Consider the following 11,728-nt stretch of genomic DNA (forward strand, 5'->3'; position numbering starts at 1 on the left):
GCATCTGCCTGCTCAGCCAGAGTCTCTTTGGAAAGGAGCCTGGGAGACAATTAACTGGGGGGGGGGGGGGGGGGATCGCTCAGAGCCAGAAACCCGCTCGCTGCTCCCTTCCCGCGCCGGGGCCCATTCATCTCTCCGGAAAAGCTGAATGAGGCTCAGGTAACGGGCAGGGTTTCCGGGGACAGCGCCGCACAGGCTGGCCTAGCTCCACCCGTCAGTACGATCCCCCTCCCCCATCTACCCAGCCAGCCCGTACAACCCCCCACACCCACCCACCCACCGCAGGCCTAGCCCCACACCCACCCAGCCGCCTGCCTGCGCCTTCTGGCTCCCGGGGCGCCGGCTGACTCTGCGCTTGCCTCACCGTGGCGTCTCCTCGGGGCTGACGCCGAGGGGCGAGGGCGCCTGAGAAGCCCAGGAAGGGAGAAGACCCGCACACGGAATCCCCCCTTTCCCCCGCCCGCCCCGGCTGCGCTAAGACCCAGCTCGCTGGCCCCAGAAGGCTGCCTGCACGGAACCCGGCTCGGCTTCTCCAGGGGGCGGGGGGCTCGGAAGCGGCCCGTGGGGCTCTACGAGAACAGTCCCAAGCGTGTGGGGCAGTGCCTGGGGGGGCCGCTGAGACATGCCCAGTCCAGTCTGGGCGGGGGGAGGGGAGCAGGGAAGTGGCTCGTTCGCCCTCCTGTAGCTAGGCCAGCTGTGTGCAGCCGGGGTGTGCAGCATAATTCAGAGCAGCTTGAAGGCTGCTCTAAACGATCCCAGCTGCTAGTGTCCCCAGGGGGGCTGATCCATCAGCCAGGGACTGCCAGCCAGGCACATTCCTTCCCCCCAACCCTTGCCCTGCATCGGTCGCAGGAAGGGAAGGGGGGGAGGAAGGGGAGCTACTCAGTCCCTAGCCTCCAGCCAAGCCCCTGGTTTTGGGGCAAACGCTGGCACTAGGATGGCCCAAAGGAGGCCTGCACGACTCGGGAAGCGGCGCGGGCCATATTCCTCCAAAGCAAACAGCTGCAGGCCGCAGGTGCGGATGCTCTCCCCAAAAAGACCGAACACGCGGACAAACATGTTTGTCTCCAGCCTCTCCTGCACCCGGCCCCTTGGTGTCTTCCCCTTTCTCCTGACCTGCCCCCTCCCCTGAGCACAAGCCCCTTCCCAGCTTCTGCCTTTTTTAATCCGGTGGTCGCTGGCCGTGACGTCACGCCAGCCCTCTGGCTCGCGCCGGAGCTGCACGCAGGCCGCCCGTCGTCGTCAGGGCCACACCGTGAGCCCCGGCGGGCCGCATGCAGCCCTTGGGCCGTATGTTGTGCAGGCCTGGGCCCAAAGGCTGGGGCGACGGGGGTGACCCTGCTGCAGGGCAGAGTGGGAAGAACGCTGTCCCACCCGAGGACCATTCGAATGAAACATCATTGCGCCGTGTGGCGCCGCTGCGGAGAACACGGCGGGGCCCCTGTTACTGAGGCACAATTCTTCCCTGGTGCACGAAGATCTGGGCTCATTTCTGCAACTGCCTCCTTGGGTGACCTTGGGTGACCTTGCGCAAGTCACTGGGAAAGAATAAATCTCCTGCTTCCGTTTCCCCATCTGCAAAGCAGGAGCAATGCCGCCCGCGGTCCCTGTGGAGGGCCAGCTGTCCGGAGCAGGGGCTGCCTGCGGCCAGGGGTTGTGCAGCCCCGTGCACCGCGGTGCCTGGAGCTCAGTGGGAATCAGGAGGCGCCAGAGCAGGAAGGACAAGGGGAGCTGACGTCTCGGTTCGCCGCAGGTGGCTGGGTTCTGCAGCCTGCTGCTGGCCACCTGCCCTTCCCTTCTGCTGCTGGGCCTGAGCGCAGCGTCAGCAAACCTGCCTTGGATCCACCCCTGCCGTGCCCTGGGGCTGCTCCTCCGGCTGAGCCCGAGGCCTCCCAGAGGGGAGCAGGCGTTCCCTGCCTGGGCCTTCGCTCCGGCGTGGATCCCGGGGTCGCGCCCAGTTACCCAGCGCGCTCTGGGCCTGTCGCCTCCCCGGGCACCGGGAGCTCTCCAATGAGTTGGCTCCAGCAGCAAAAGGCAGGCAAGGCCGGGGGGGGGGGGATTGACCCTCCCTACGGAACAGAGGGGAGTCAGGATGAAACGCCCGCAGGTGTGTAGCGGGGGGGGGGGGGGGAGAGGCTGGCCGGGGGAGGCCGGCCGGGGGGGGGGGGGGGGCATCGACCCTCCCTACGGAACAGAGGGGAGTCAGGATGAAACGCCCGCAGGTGTGTAGCGGGGGGGGGGGGGGAGACTTCCTTTGTGCCTGCCGCTCCCCAGTCCTTCCGGGGAGGCAATGGGGCTTGGCCGGGGCCGGGGGGGGGGGGGCAGAATGAAGGAGCTGGCCCCTCTGGACTTCGCCGTGAATGGCTGAGTGGAAAACCGAGCCAAAAGGAGACTGGTTCCCATGAAATGAACCTCCCCCCCCCCCCCGCCCTCCAGCCAGGCCTCCCACCCTGGCAGCATCTCGCCCGTGCGGGGGTTGGGGGAGAACAAAAGGCATCGAAATGGGCAGAGCCCCCCCCCCAGCTCAGGCAGGGTTCCCCCTCCTCCATCTCGCCTCCGGCCCATGGCCCCCTCTCGGCCTAGTCTCTCCCGCAGGGCGTTTCACTGCCCCCATCCGCACTGGGAAATCCCTTTCCTACAAGACCCGCAGCGGGTCCGAGGCCCTGTCCTCAGCTGGTCCCCTCCCCCCTCGTTAGACCCACCCTCGTGCACCCCCCCCCGTGTGAATCCGCGTCCTTCCCAGCCCTTGCCCAGCCGAGAGATTTAGCCCTTTTGATCTCTCCCTGCCACTCGCCAGCGGTGGTTTGACGCTCCCTTTGAACTGCCTCCCATGTGTCTCCAGCCTCCTGGTGGCGAAGCGCCCCCCAAGCCCCCAAGGCCAAGGAGCGGGTGTGGTTTTCACCCCAGGACTGCAGCGCCGGCTTCTCGCCCGTCACCGCACCTCGCTGGGCTGCAGCACACGGTGTGACGGGCTCTCTGTGCCCGGAGCCGCTGGGCACGCGCCCAGGGTAACACCTCTCCTTCACCCTCTGGTGTGGCGGGGCTCACCTCGAACCAGCAGCAAACTGAGCAACCCCAACGGCTGACTTGGAACGAGTTGATTTTGAAATCGGGAGCGTCGACGCGGCCCTGGTTTCGCATCTTCCCCCGACTCCCCTTCCTCCTCGTGCCAGGAGGCTTCCAGGAGGCGGAGGAAGAAGTCCGCCAGCTCGACAGCGTTTGGACGTTCTTCCAAAATAACGGCCAGCTGCGTGGACCCCGGAGGAAGCTATTTCGAAATAATGTTGCTGTGTAAAGTCCCGAAGAGGGGGGACGTCCCCGCGGACAGCTCTGGGCTGCCTTCCTGCCGTGGCTGGGACCTTGTCCTATCGGCCGGCCCCGGCTGCATGTCCTCTCTCAAGCGCGAGCTGTGGGCCTGCCAAAGCAGATGGGGGTCGAACGGCAGAGCCCGGGCAGCTGCGTGCAACTGGGCAGCCCAGTCTGCTCCGCCAAGGAGCCCCAGAGGAGCCTTCGGAAAGCCCCTTTGTCCACGCCAAGCCACATGGAATAAAGGACGCGCTTTGTTCTGCCGCCTCCCGCGGGGCAGCCGAGCCAGCCCGGTTTGCTGGCTCCAATCTGGCCTGGCCAGGGCGAAGCAGGGGGCTGAGTCTCCACCTGGCAGAGCTGACCCCCGGGGTACGAGACCAGCGCCCACTCGGGGCCCAAGCCTCCGGCGCCGAACCCACGCTCTGCTCTGGCTGGCGTGGAGGGGATTGTGATGCAGAGGCTGGAGGCGGGGGATGTGGGCCAGTGGGGAGAGCAGCAGCATGATTAAACTCCCTTGTGCTCCCCCCTCCCCGATTTCCTCCGGTAACACCGGTCCCCTGGCCGCTCCGCAGGAGCACGTCAGACTGGGGAGAAACGGGGGGATGTGAATCGACTCCAAGGCTGCGGCTGCACTGCGGGGTATTGGGGTACCCCAAGCAGCTCTTGAGCCCGCGCGCTCCTTTGCACTGGAAGGGGCTGGCTGTCCCGGCGTCCCCGGAGGGGGAAGGGGCCTTCGGAGTAGCGGGTCATTCCCACATAGCGCCGTGCGGACAGCGCCAAAGCAGGAAATCAGCGACGCCATTTGCATAGCTCAGCTGGCGCATCTTCTCTCGCGCTCGGCGCAGTGTAGACGCCCCCACGGGCCCTGGATCCTGGGACATCCCCAGAGGCCTCCGGGCTGAGGTCCGATGTGCCAGGTGGGTCTGGCAGCTCGCACCCTTCAGGGCTGGAAACGGGCAGCATGGTAGGGAAAGAGGCTCCCGGGAAGGTTTCGGTTCAATCGGCTTCCCTCCTCCGGTGCCTGCACCCACAAGGAGGCCCAGTTTCCCTGCTTGTTCCTGACCCTCCCTCGGGTGAGGCAGGGTCTCCAGCGTGGAGAGCACCGTGGGGCTGGAGAGGCTGGTGGGCGAGAGGCAGGCAGGGGACACGGGTGGGGCGGAAGTTCAGGGGAGCAGGGGGGCTGCAGGGAAGAGGAGGGGGAGGAAGGTTTCTAAGGGTGGTGGGCACAGCCCCATTGCACCCATGTGTGCGGTCGGATGCCAGGACCCGGCAGCTCCCCTCAGCTCATAAGAACATGAGAGCGGCCAGACTGGACCAGACCAAAGGTCCATCAGCCTGGTGTCCTGTCTGCCCACAGCGGCCTGTGTCAGGTGCCCCAGAGGGAGTGAACAGAGCAGGGAATCATCCAGTGATCCCTCCCGTCGCCCATTCCCAGGCTCTGATGAAGAGAGGCCAGGGACACTACCTGGCTAGCAGCCATTGAAGGACCAATCCTCCGTGCATTTATCTAGCTCTTTTTTGAACCCTGTTAAAGTCCCAGTCTTCACAACCTCCTCTGGCAGGGAGTTCCACAGGTTGACTGTGCGCTGAGTGATGAAAAACTTCCTTTGGTTTGTTTTAAACCTGCTGCCTCTTCATTTAGCAGAGTGACCCCTAGGTCTGAAGTGCATTTGCAAAGGCGCCAGCTAACATGCTGCAGCCATGTGTTCAAGCCCCGTCTCTCAGGGGTTCAGTGTCCTCCCTTCATTCCACCTGCTAGCTCATCCGGAGTACTGGGGAGCAGTGTTCCCTGTGCGCTGAGCTCTTGGGTTGCCGCCCAGGAGAGATTCAGGTGTCCCCCAGCTGATTAGTAGAGGCCCACAGCCAGCAGCCTGAGTTTCTACTGGTGGTGCACATCCATGCACACCTCAGTGCACAGAACAAAATTTATTCCGCCCATGGATGGAAAACATTAGAAAGAGAGGGCTTGTGGGACATGCACCGTGCCCGTTAGCCTTCAGGGCATGCTGGGAAAAGCCAGCTGGGAGGGATTTAGGGGAATGTTGCTAAGGAGTTGAGGGCAAAGGGGGCGTTGCTGTTGCGTTGGTTGATTGACTGGCTGAGCTCATTAGTACCTGCCTGAGATTATTTTATACTCCTGGGCAGTCACCCTGACGGAAATGCAGGTCTCAGGGACTGTTAACGCCGCAGAAGGGGCTACATGGGCGTTTCCATCAGTTGCTGCAGGACCAAACCCCGCTCCGGGCTCTGAGCGCGGCTCCATCCGGTATGGGGAGGTGCTTCATCTCAGTTAGACAGGGGTCCAAGCTGCAAAATTCAGGGCCGGATTTGAACCCCCCTGAGGCTCCAGAGGGAGTCGGGCTCGGGGGGTGGGCTGAGCCGAGCCCCCCTGCAGTGGGAATGGCACATGCCCTTCCCGGACAAGAATAAACCACTTCCATGTCACTTCCAGCCAGCTTTCCTGCGGGGGAAGGGAGCAGCACCCGACTCAGCATCTTCCAGCGGACAGGCATGTGCATGGAGCTCATCCCATTGAATTCGTCAGCCACCGAGTCGGCACCTCCCCAGCCGGGAGGGGAGGAGAGGGAATGAAAGAGCAGCACGACCAGGAGGAGAGAGCAAAGAGAGCAGGTTGCAGTGCTGGCCTTCAGGAGACCAAGGCTGGCAGGCATGCAAGAAAGCCAGGTGCTGGATTTTACTCTTCTCCGGTAGGAAGCGACCAAGGGAGGGTGCAGAAGCCGCCTCTCCTACCCAAGTGTTCTCGGCAGCTTTTGGCCGGATTCACCGCCAAGAGGGAGCGATAGGCAGCCCCACTGCTCACAGGGCTCTGGGTCGGGACCCAGGTCCCCCTACCAGGGGCTAATCTCCAGCGTACTGACTCTGCCTATTAGGCCAAACTGCCCTGAAGCCAGGAGGGCTTACTGACTCTGCCTATTAAGGCCTACTGCCTGAAGCAAGGGCGTTCACTGACTCTGCCTATTAGGCCCTACTGCCCTGAAGCCAGGGCGTTCGCTGACTCTGCCTATTAGGCCCTACTGCCCTGAAGCCAGGGCGTTCACTGACTCTGCCTATTAGGCCCTACTGCCCTGAAGCCAGGGCGTTCGCTGACTCTGCCTATTAGGCCCTACTTCCTGGTGAGTAGGACTACTCACGGTCTTAGAGTTGTGTAGGGATCACGAGACTTATGCACTAGTGAGACGTCCGGCGACCAATCAGGCGGTGACCACCCCGGAATGACGCCATTCCTGGGACGGGGTGGGCCTGGGCCACCACAATACGCAATTAGCAAAGCGCAAATTCCGTGCCTTGTTTTGAGCCGAGGGTGCTGTGTAGACGCACCCTCTTACTCTGGAATTCGTCTCCTCCGGGGGAGTCAAGGCCTCTGCGTACAGTGCATAATGTTTGCTGGCGATATTCAAGATCCCTCCACCCCCTTGCCAGACTGACGGATGGATACTCCCTTGTTCTGAACTAGCTATTCGGGCACACGCCGTGTGTGGACACGCCCGCTGACACCTTCCTCCTCGGCCTATTCGGAGGGTGAGTTCGTTAGTGCCTGCCCATGCAGGGTTGTGCACTCACAAAGCGCTTTGGGAGGCATTTCGCAAGGATGGAGCCCAGCTTGCCTGCAGCAAGTTGTCATCAGAGTTCTCTCTCCTTCGCTCCCCTGCCAGACACCAGCCGGGGGTAAACACTGGGCTGCCTTTCTCTCTCCAGGCATGACAGGCACGCGGCCCCGGCGGCCTCCCAGAAATAGGTGGCGTTAAACACTGCGCAAACTCCAGCCGTCAACCTTCTCATTGATTTGACTCCACAGCCAGAGGTAATTACAAGTCCAACAAAGGCAGCAGCACATTACCGTAAGTAACACATCCTGATGAATAAATAATACCCACACAGAACGAGGATACGGCGGCTGCGCAGCCTGGGGCCGAAACAAAGTCAGCTTGCTTGGAAACAGGGTGCACTTCCCCTTGCCATTGAAAACGGGGCCTTTTAGAGAAGCCTTCAGCTGCCGTTTAGACACTCCTGAGCTCCTAAAGCACCTAGGGTCCAGCTCTTACTAAGGGACTCAGGTGCCTAAACCTCCTCCCCTATTGAAACCAATGGGAGTTAGGCACCCAAAAAGCCTTCGGGGATCTGGGCCCATGTGACTTTGGTCAATGAGATTTGTACATCTAAGTCACTTAGGTGTTTTGGGAAATTCCGGCCCTAAAAACTTCCTAAGGGGGTTAAACACTAGAATAAATCGCCTGGGGGGGAGGGGTTGTGGAGTCTCCATCTCCGGGGATATTGAAAAGCAGGTGAGACAGACACCTACCAGGGATGAGCCAGATGGTGCTTGGTCCTGCCGTGAGGCCAGGGGACTGGAATATGAGCACGGCAAAGAGGGTGAACTAATATCTTTGGACTGGACCATCTTCTGTTGCTGAAAAAGGCTTTCAAGCTACGCAGAGCTCTTCTCTGACATTAACTCACCGACCCTCACAATAACACTCCCGTGCGGTCGTTGAGTCTTTATTTTTATCCCCTCTTAAAATGAAGGATTATTATAATTTGCCCCTAAACTGGAAAGGCCCATAAACCCCTAAATCCAGAGCGCGTTGGCTTGTGATTGGATAGTAAAACTGCTAAACTGAATCTAAATCACTGCTCAAGACACAGGAGGTTCTTCCCTTCTTCCCTCGCGGGTCGTCTCCTGATCATAAAGGGGGCGGGTTTTGAAACCATGCGCCAGCCGAGACGCTGGATGGAGGAAGTGAGTGAGCGGCGGGGTCAGCAGCTGTGCTTTGCAAGCGCTGGTCTGTGCATGCCTGGGTCTGTGCTCTGCACTGGAGCCTCTTTCCAGGGCATGCTCTGCTCTTGCAACGTGCTCGAAGATGCCAGCTCCCGACGAGGATTGTTTCAGAAGAGGCGGGTTTTGGTCTTTTGGGGGTTTGGTTTAAAACAACAGTCTTTTAAAAAAAAAAAAAAAAGTCCCACCTCTCTCCCGGCCCGTCAATCCGGGCCCATGATCAGACAAACTGTCTTTGGAATTAGTCATGTGAAGCAGTGGGCTGTGCCCACGAAAGCTCCTGATGCCATCGACATGTTTTGTTAGTCTAGAAAGGGCTACTAGACTATTAGTCTAACAGGAAAAACTTAAAAAGCAACAAACTCGGCTCCCTTTGGAAGCTTTTCGAATTGGTGGTTTTTAGACAGTACCGAGCACCCGGTGGGACCCTGATCCCTGATTGTCGCATCGGTAACAGCACTAGTCATCGTGAATAAGCACAGGCTTTGAAAAGAGCACAGGGCTGGGTAGCCAAGTGCCCTGTTTGCACCCAACGAAATCTGGCCAGTTATTTAGAAGCCTAGAACACTAGAACTGGAAGGGGCCCCGAGAGATCGAGTCCAGGACCTCTCCATATACTATGGATAATAGAATAATTTTTGTCCACAAAGACTTTGGTTTTAATAAATCCACATTTTTCAGAAGAAAAACATTCCACAAGAAGTGTTTCATCTAGTTCTAATAAAGACCACGCCGATGATGTCAAAGAAATTGCTGGGTTTAGAAATACCGGTTGGCTATAAACTACCAACAAAAAGTTAGACTATGGCACCATAATTGTTCATGGAAATGTGCTTTATGATGTGATTTTTTTTTTGGAAGAAAAAAACCCTTACTTTTTTTTTTATTAACCCAACCCAAAAATCTGCCACACTCTGACTTACACAGCAAAAGTATTTGCCTTCTGAAGTCACAACCTGTGAGGCCTGTTGGTCTGATGTTTTAGATGAACCGATTTTGCTCATCTCTCTCGACAACAGAGACTGGGCCAATACAAGCGATTATTTCACCCACCTCGTCTCTAGTATCCTGGGACAGACACCGCTACGAATACGCTGCCTACGGTAGGGATGGAGCAGGCTGAATTGCTCACAGAATTTATAAGGACAGACAGGCCCCGAGGAGCTAAGTTGTAACAATATGGCTTTTCTGTAGAAAAGAAAGGGATAGAAAATAAGACACAGAATATCTTTCTGCCCCTGTATAAAACTATGGTACATCTTGAGTACTGTGTACAGATGTGGTCTCCTCACCCCAAAAAAGATATTTTGGCCTTGGAAAAGGTTCAGAAAAGGGCAACTAAAATGATCAGGGGTTTGGAACAGGTCCCATATGAAGAGAGGCTAAAGCGACTGGGACTTTTCAGTTTGGAAAAGAGGAGACTGAGGGGGGATATGATAGAGGTCTATAAAATCATGAGTGGTGTGGAGAGGGTGAATAAAGAAAAGTTATTCATTAGTTCCCATAATAGAAGAACTAGAGGACACCAATTGAAGTTAACGGGTAGCAGGTTTAAAACTAAGAAAAGAAAGTTCTTCTTCACACAGCGCATAGTCAACCTGTGGAACTCCTTGCTGGAGGAGGCTGTGAAGGCTAGAACTATAACAGAGTTTAAAGAGAAGCTAGATAATTTCATGGAGGTTAGGTCCATAAAAGGCGATTAGCCAGGGGATAGAAATGGTGTCCCTGGCCTCTGTTTGTCAGAGACTGGAGAGGGATGGCAGGAGACAAATCACTTGATCATTGTCTTTGGTCCACCCTCTCTGGGGCACCTGGTGCTGGCCACTGTCGGCAGACAGGCTACTGGGTCGGATGGACCTTTGGTCTAACCCAGTACGGCCGCTCTTATGTTCTTATGTAGGAAGGCTTGTGCTAGGCCTGAACCAAAGCTGCCTTCTTTAGCCAGACTGAAGAGCAGCAGCCAGTACTGTAAGGCCTGGAGTCACATCCTCACAGTTACAAAGTGTCACCCCAGGCTGTGAGGAGGGGACTTTGCCCTGATCGCTCCCCCACTGTCACCAGATAAAAAAACAGATCCCAAGATGGGTAAAGAAAACTGAAGTCATCCCATTGTGTCTGGCAAGAAACTGCTTCTCAATAGAGAACGGTGTGGAATCCTCATCCTATGATCATTGTCACTACACTGTCCTATTGTGTGACTGTGTGACCTCTGTCTGGTGTGTAACTGTTTCTGTCTGCTGGATAATTAATGTTGCTAGGTGTAAATCAATTAAGGTGGGGGGTATGATTGGTTAGGTCATTTTGTTACGATTGTTGGTTAGTAAAATTATACTAAGAGAATTGGTTAAGGTCTAGCTCCAGGTTTCATTATATAAACTGGGGTTCAAGAAGGAGAAAAAAAAGATCAGAAACAACAAAAGGAAGAAAAGGCTGGAAGAGGACCGGGGGGGAGATCTGGAAACCAGAACTCACCTCAGAGACACAGTCTAAGACCAGGGAAATTGATATTGCCTGACCAACAGGGGAAGTCTGCCTGATTGTATCAGGATTGGTGAGCATGACCCTGCGTGCTTAGCACGTGCATTCTGCTTGTTTGGGAATTGTCAATACATAGAGGATCGGGATATTACTGTGTGAGGCTCTTTCAGTGGCTAAAGATCCTGCCAGCCCGCAGGAAGATACGCCCTGAGCTCTAGGAATTGGGTGAGGGTGGGTTAAAACAGTTAACCAGTTAAGTGCTATCCGTTCACCTGTTCATTGTTCCAGCATCCCCAGCCCGGCCAGAGGAAGGAGATTGAAACAAAACCCCTCCCAGAACGCATGGGCATCGGGGGGGGGGGGATCTTCCTGACCCCTGCTGGAGCCTGGCTCAAACCCAGAAGCCTGATCGTTAGGACCGTAAGACACAAAGCAGAAGTGAGCCCGGGGCTGCTGAGCTCTGCTTTCCCTCACCACAAGCAGCCCCGTCATCCAAACAGAAAAGGATTCAGGCTTATCTCTTTCAGCACTGCTGACTCATCTCCACCCCGCCCCCTTCCTCTTCTCCAATTCCCCCGGGGGCTGTAAAACTCAATCCAGTGGGGGTAGAGGGAACCGACCACCAAACAGGCCAGAAAGTCTGGCTGAGAAATGTATCGACTTACCTGCATTCCTGCTTCTGCCTCATCGGAAGCGGGTAGCGGGGCCGTGGGATCCCGACATCTCGCTGCACCTCGTATCACCTCTGCTTTTGATTAAGGACCAAACATTTTGGAACAATTACAAAACAGCTCTTGATTTTGTGAGAAACCAGCCCTCTCCTGGCACCCGCCAGTCCCGGGGTGTTCCCCATTCGAGCCTGGATTACCCCTTCCTGCTGCCCCGGGCAAGAACTGAGCATGTTACCTGCCCCCCAGGTCCGTCCCACCAAAGGCCAGGACATAGAAAAGCCCCCAAGGCCGTGGATTTGAGAAGCAGATGTTGCTAACACGGGTTGAACCTCTGTAGGCCGGCACCCTTGGGACCTGGCTGGTGCTGAACCAGAGAATTTGCCGGACCACGGAGGTCAATATTGTCTGGCAGCATCACCAACATGGCCACTGCTCACTGGGCTCTTGAAAGGCATTGAGGGGTAGATTAGAGCTAAGT

The 11,728-nt window shown here is 57.3% G+C and overlaps 1 protein-coding gene across 1 annotated transcript in view; it reads right to left on the bottom strand.

Moving 5' to 3' along the window:
* NGFR (nerve growth factor receptor) overlaps nt 1–11,265 on the bottom strand; it is a 46,921-nt gene extending 35,656 nt beyond the window's left edge. Inside the window, exon 1 of the mRNA XM_075911716.2 lies at nt 11,245–11,265. Within this exon, the coding sequence (XP_075767831.2) occupies nt 11,245–11,250 (6 nt within the window). The 5' untranslated portion in view covers nt 11,251–11,265. The remainder of the gene's footprint in view (nt 1–11,244) is intronic.
* Between the last annotated feature and the right edge of the window lie 463 nt (nt 11,266–11,728).

Source organism: Pelodiscus sinensis, chromosome 29, assembly GCF_052426305.1.
Source record: "Pelodiscus sinensis isolate ZL-2025 chromosome 29, ASM5242630v1, whole genome shotgun sequence".
NCBI classification, from domain to species: domain Eukaryota; kingdom Metazoa; phylum Chordata; order Testudines; family Trionychidae; genus Pelodiscus; species Pelodiscus sinensis.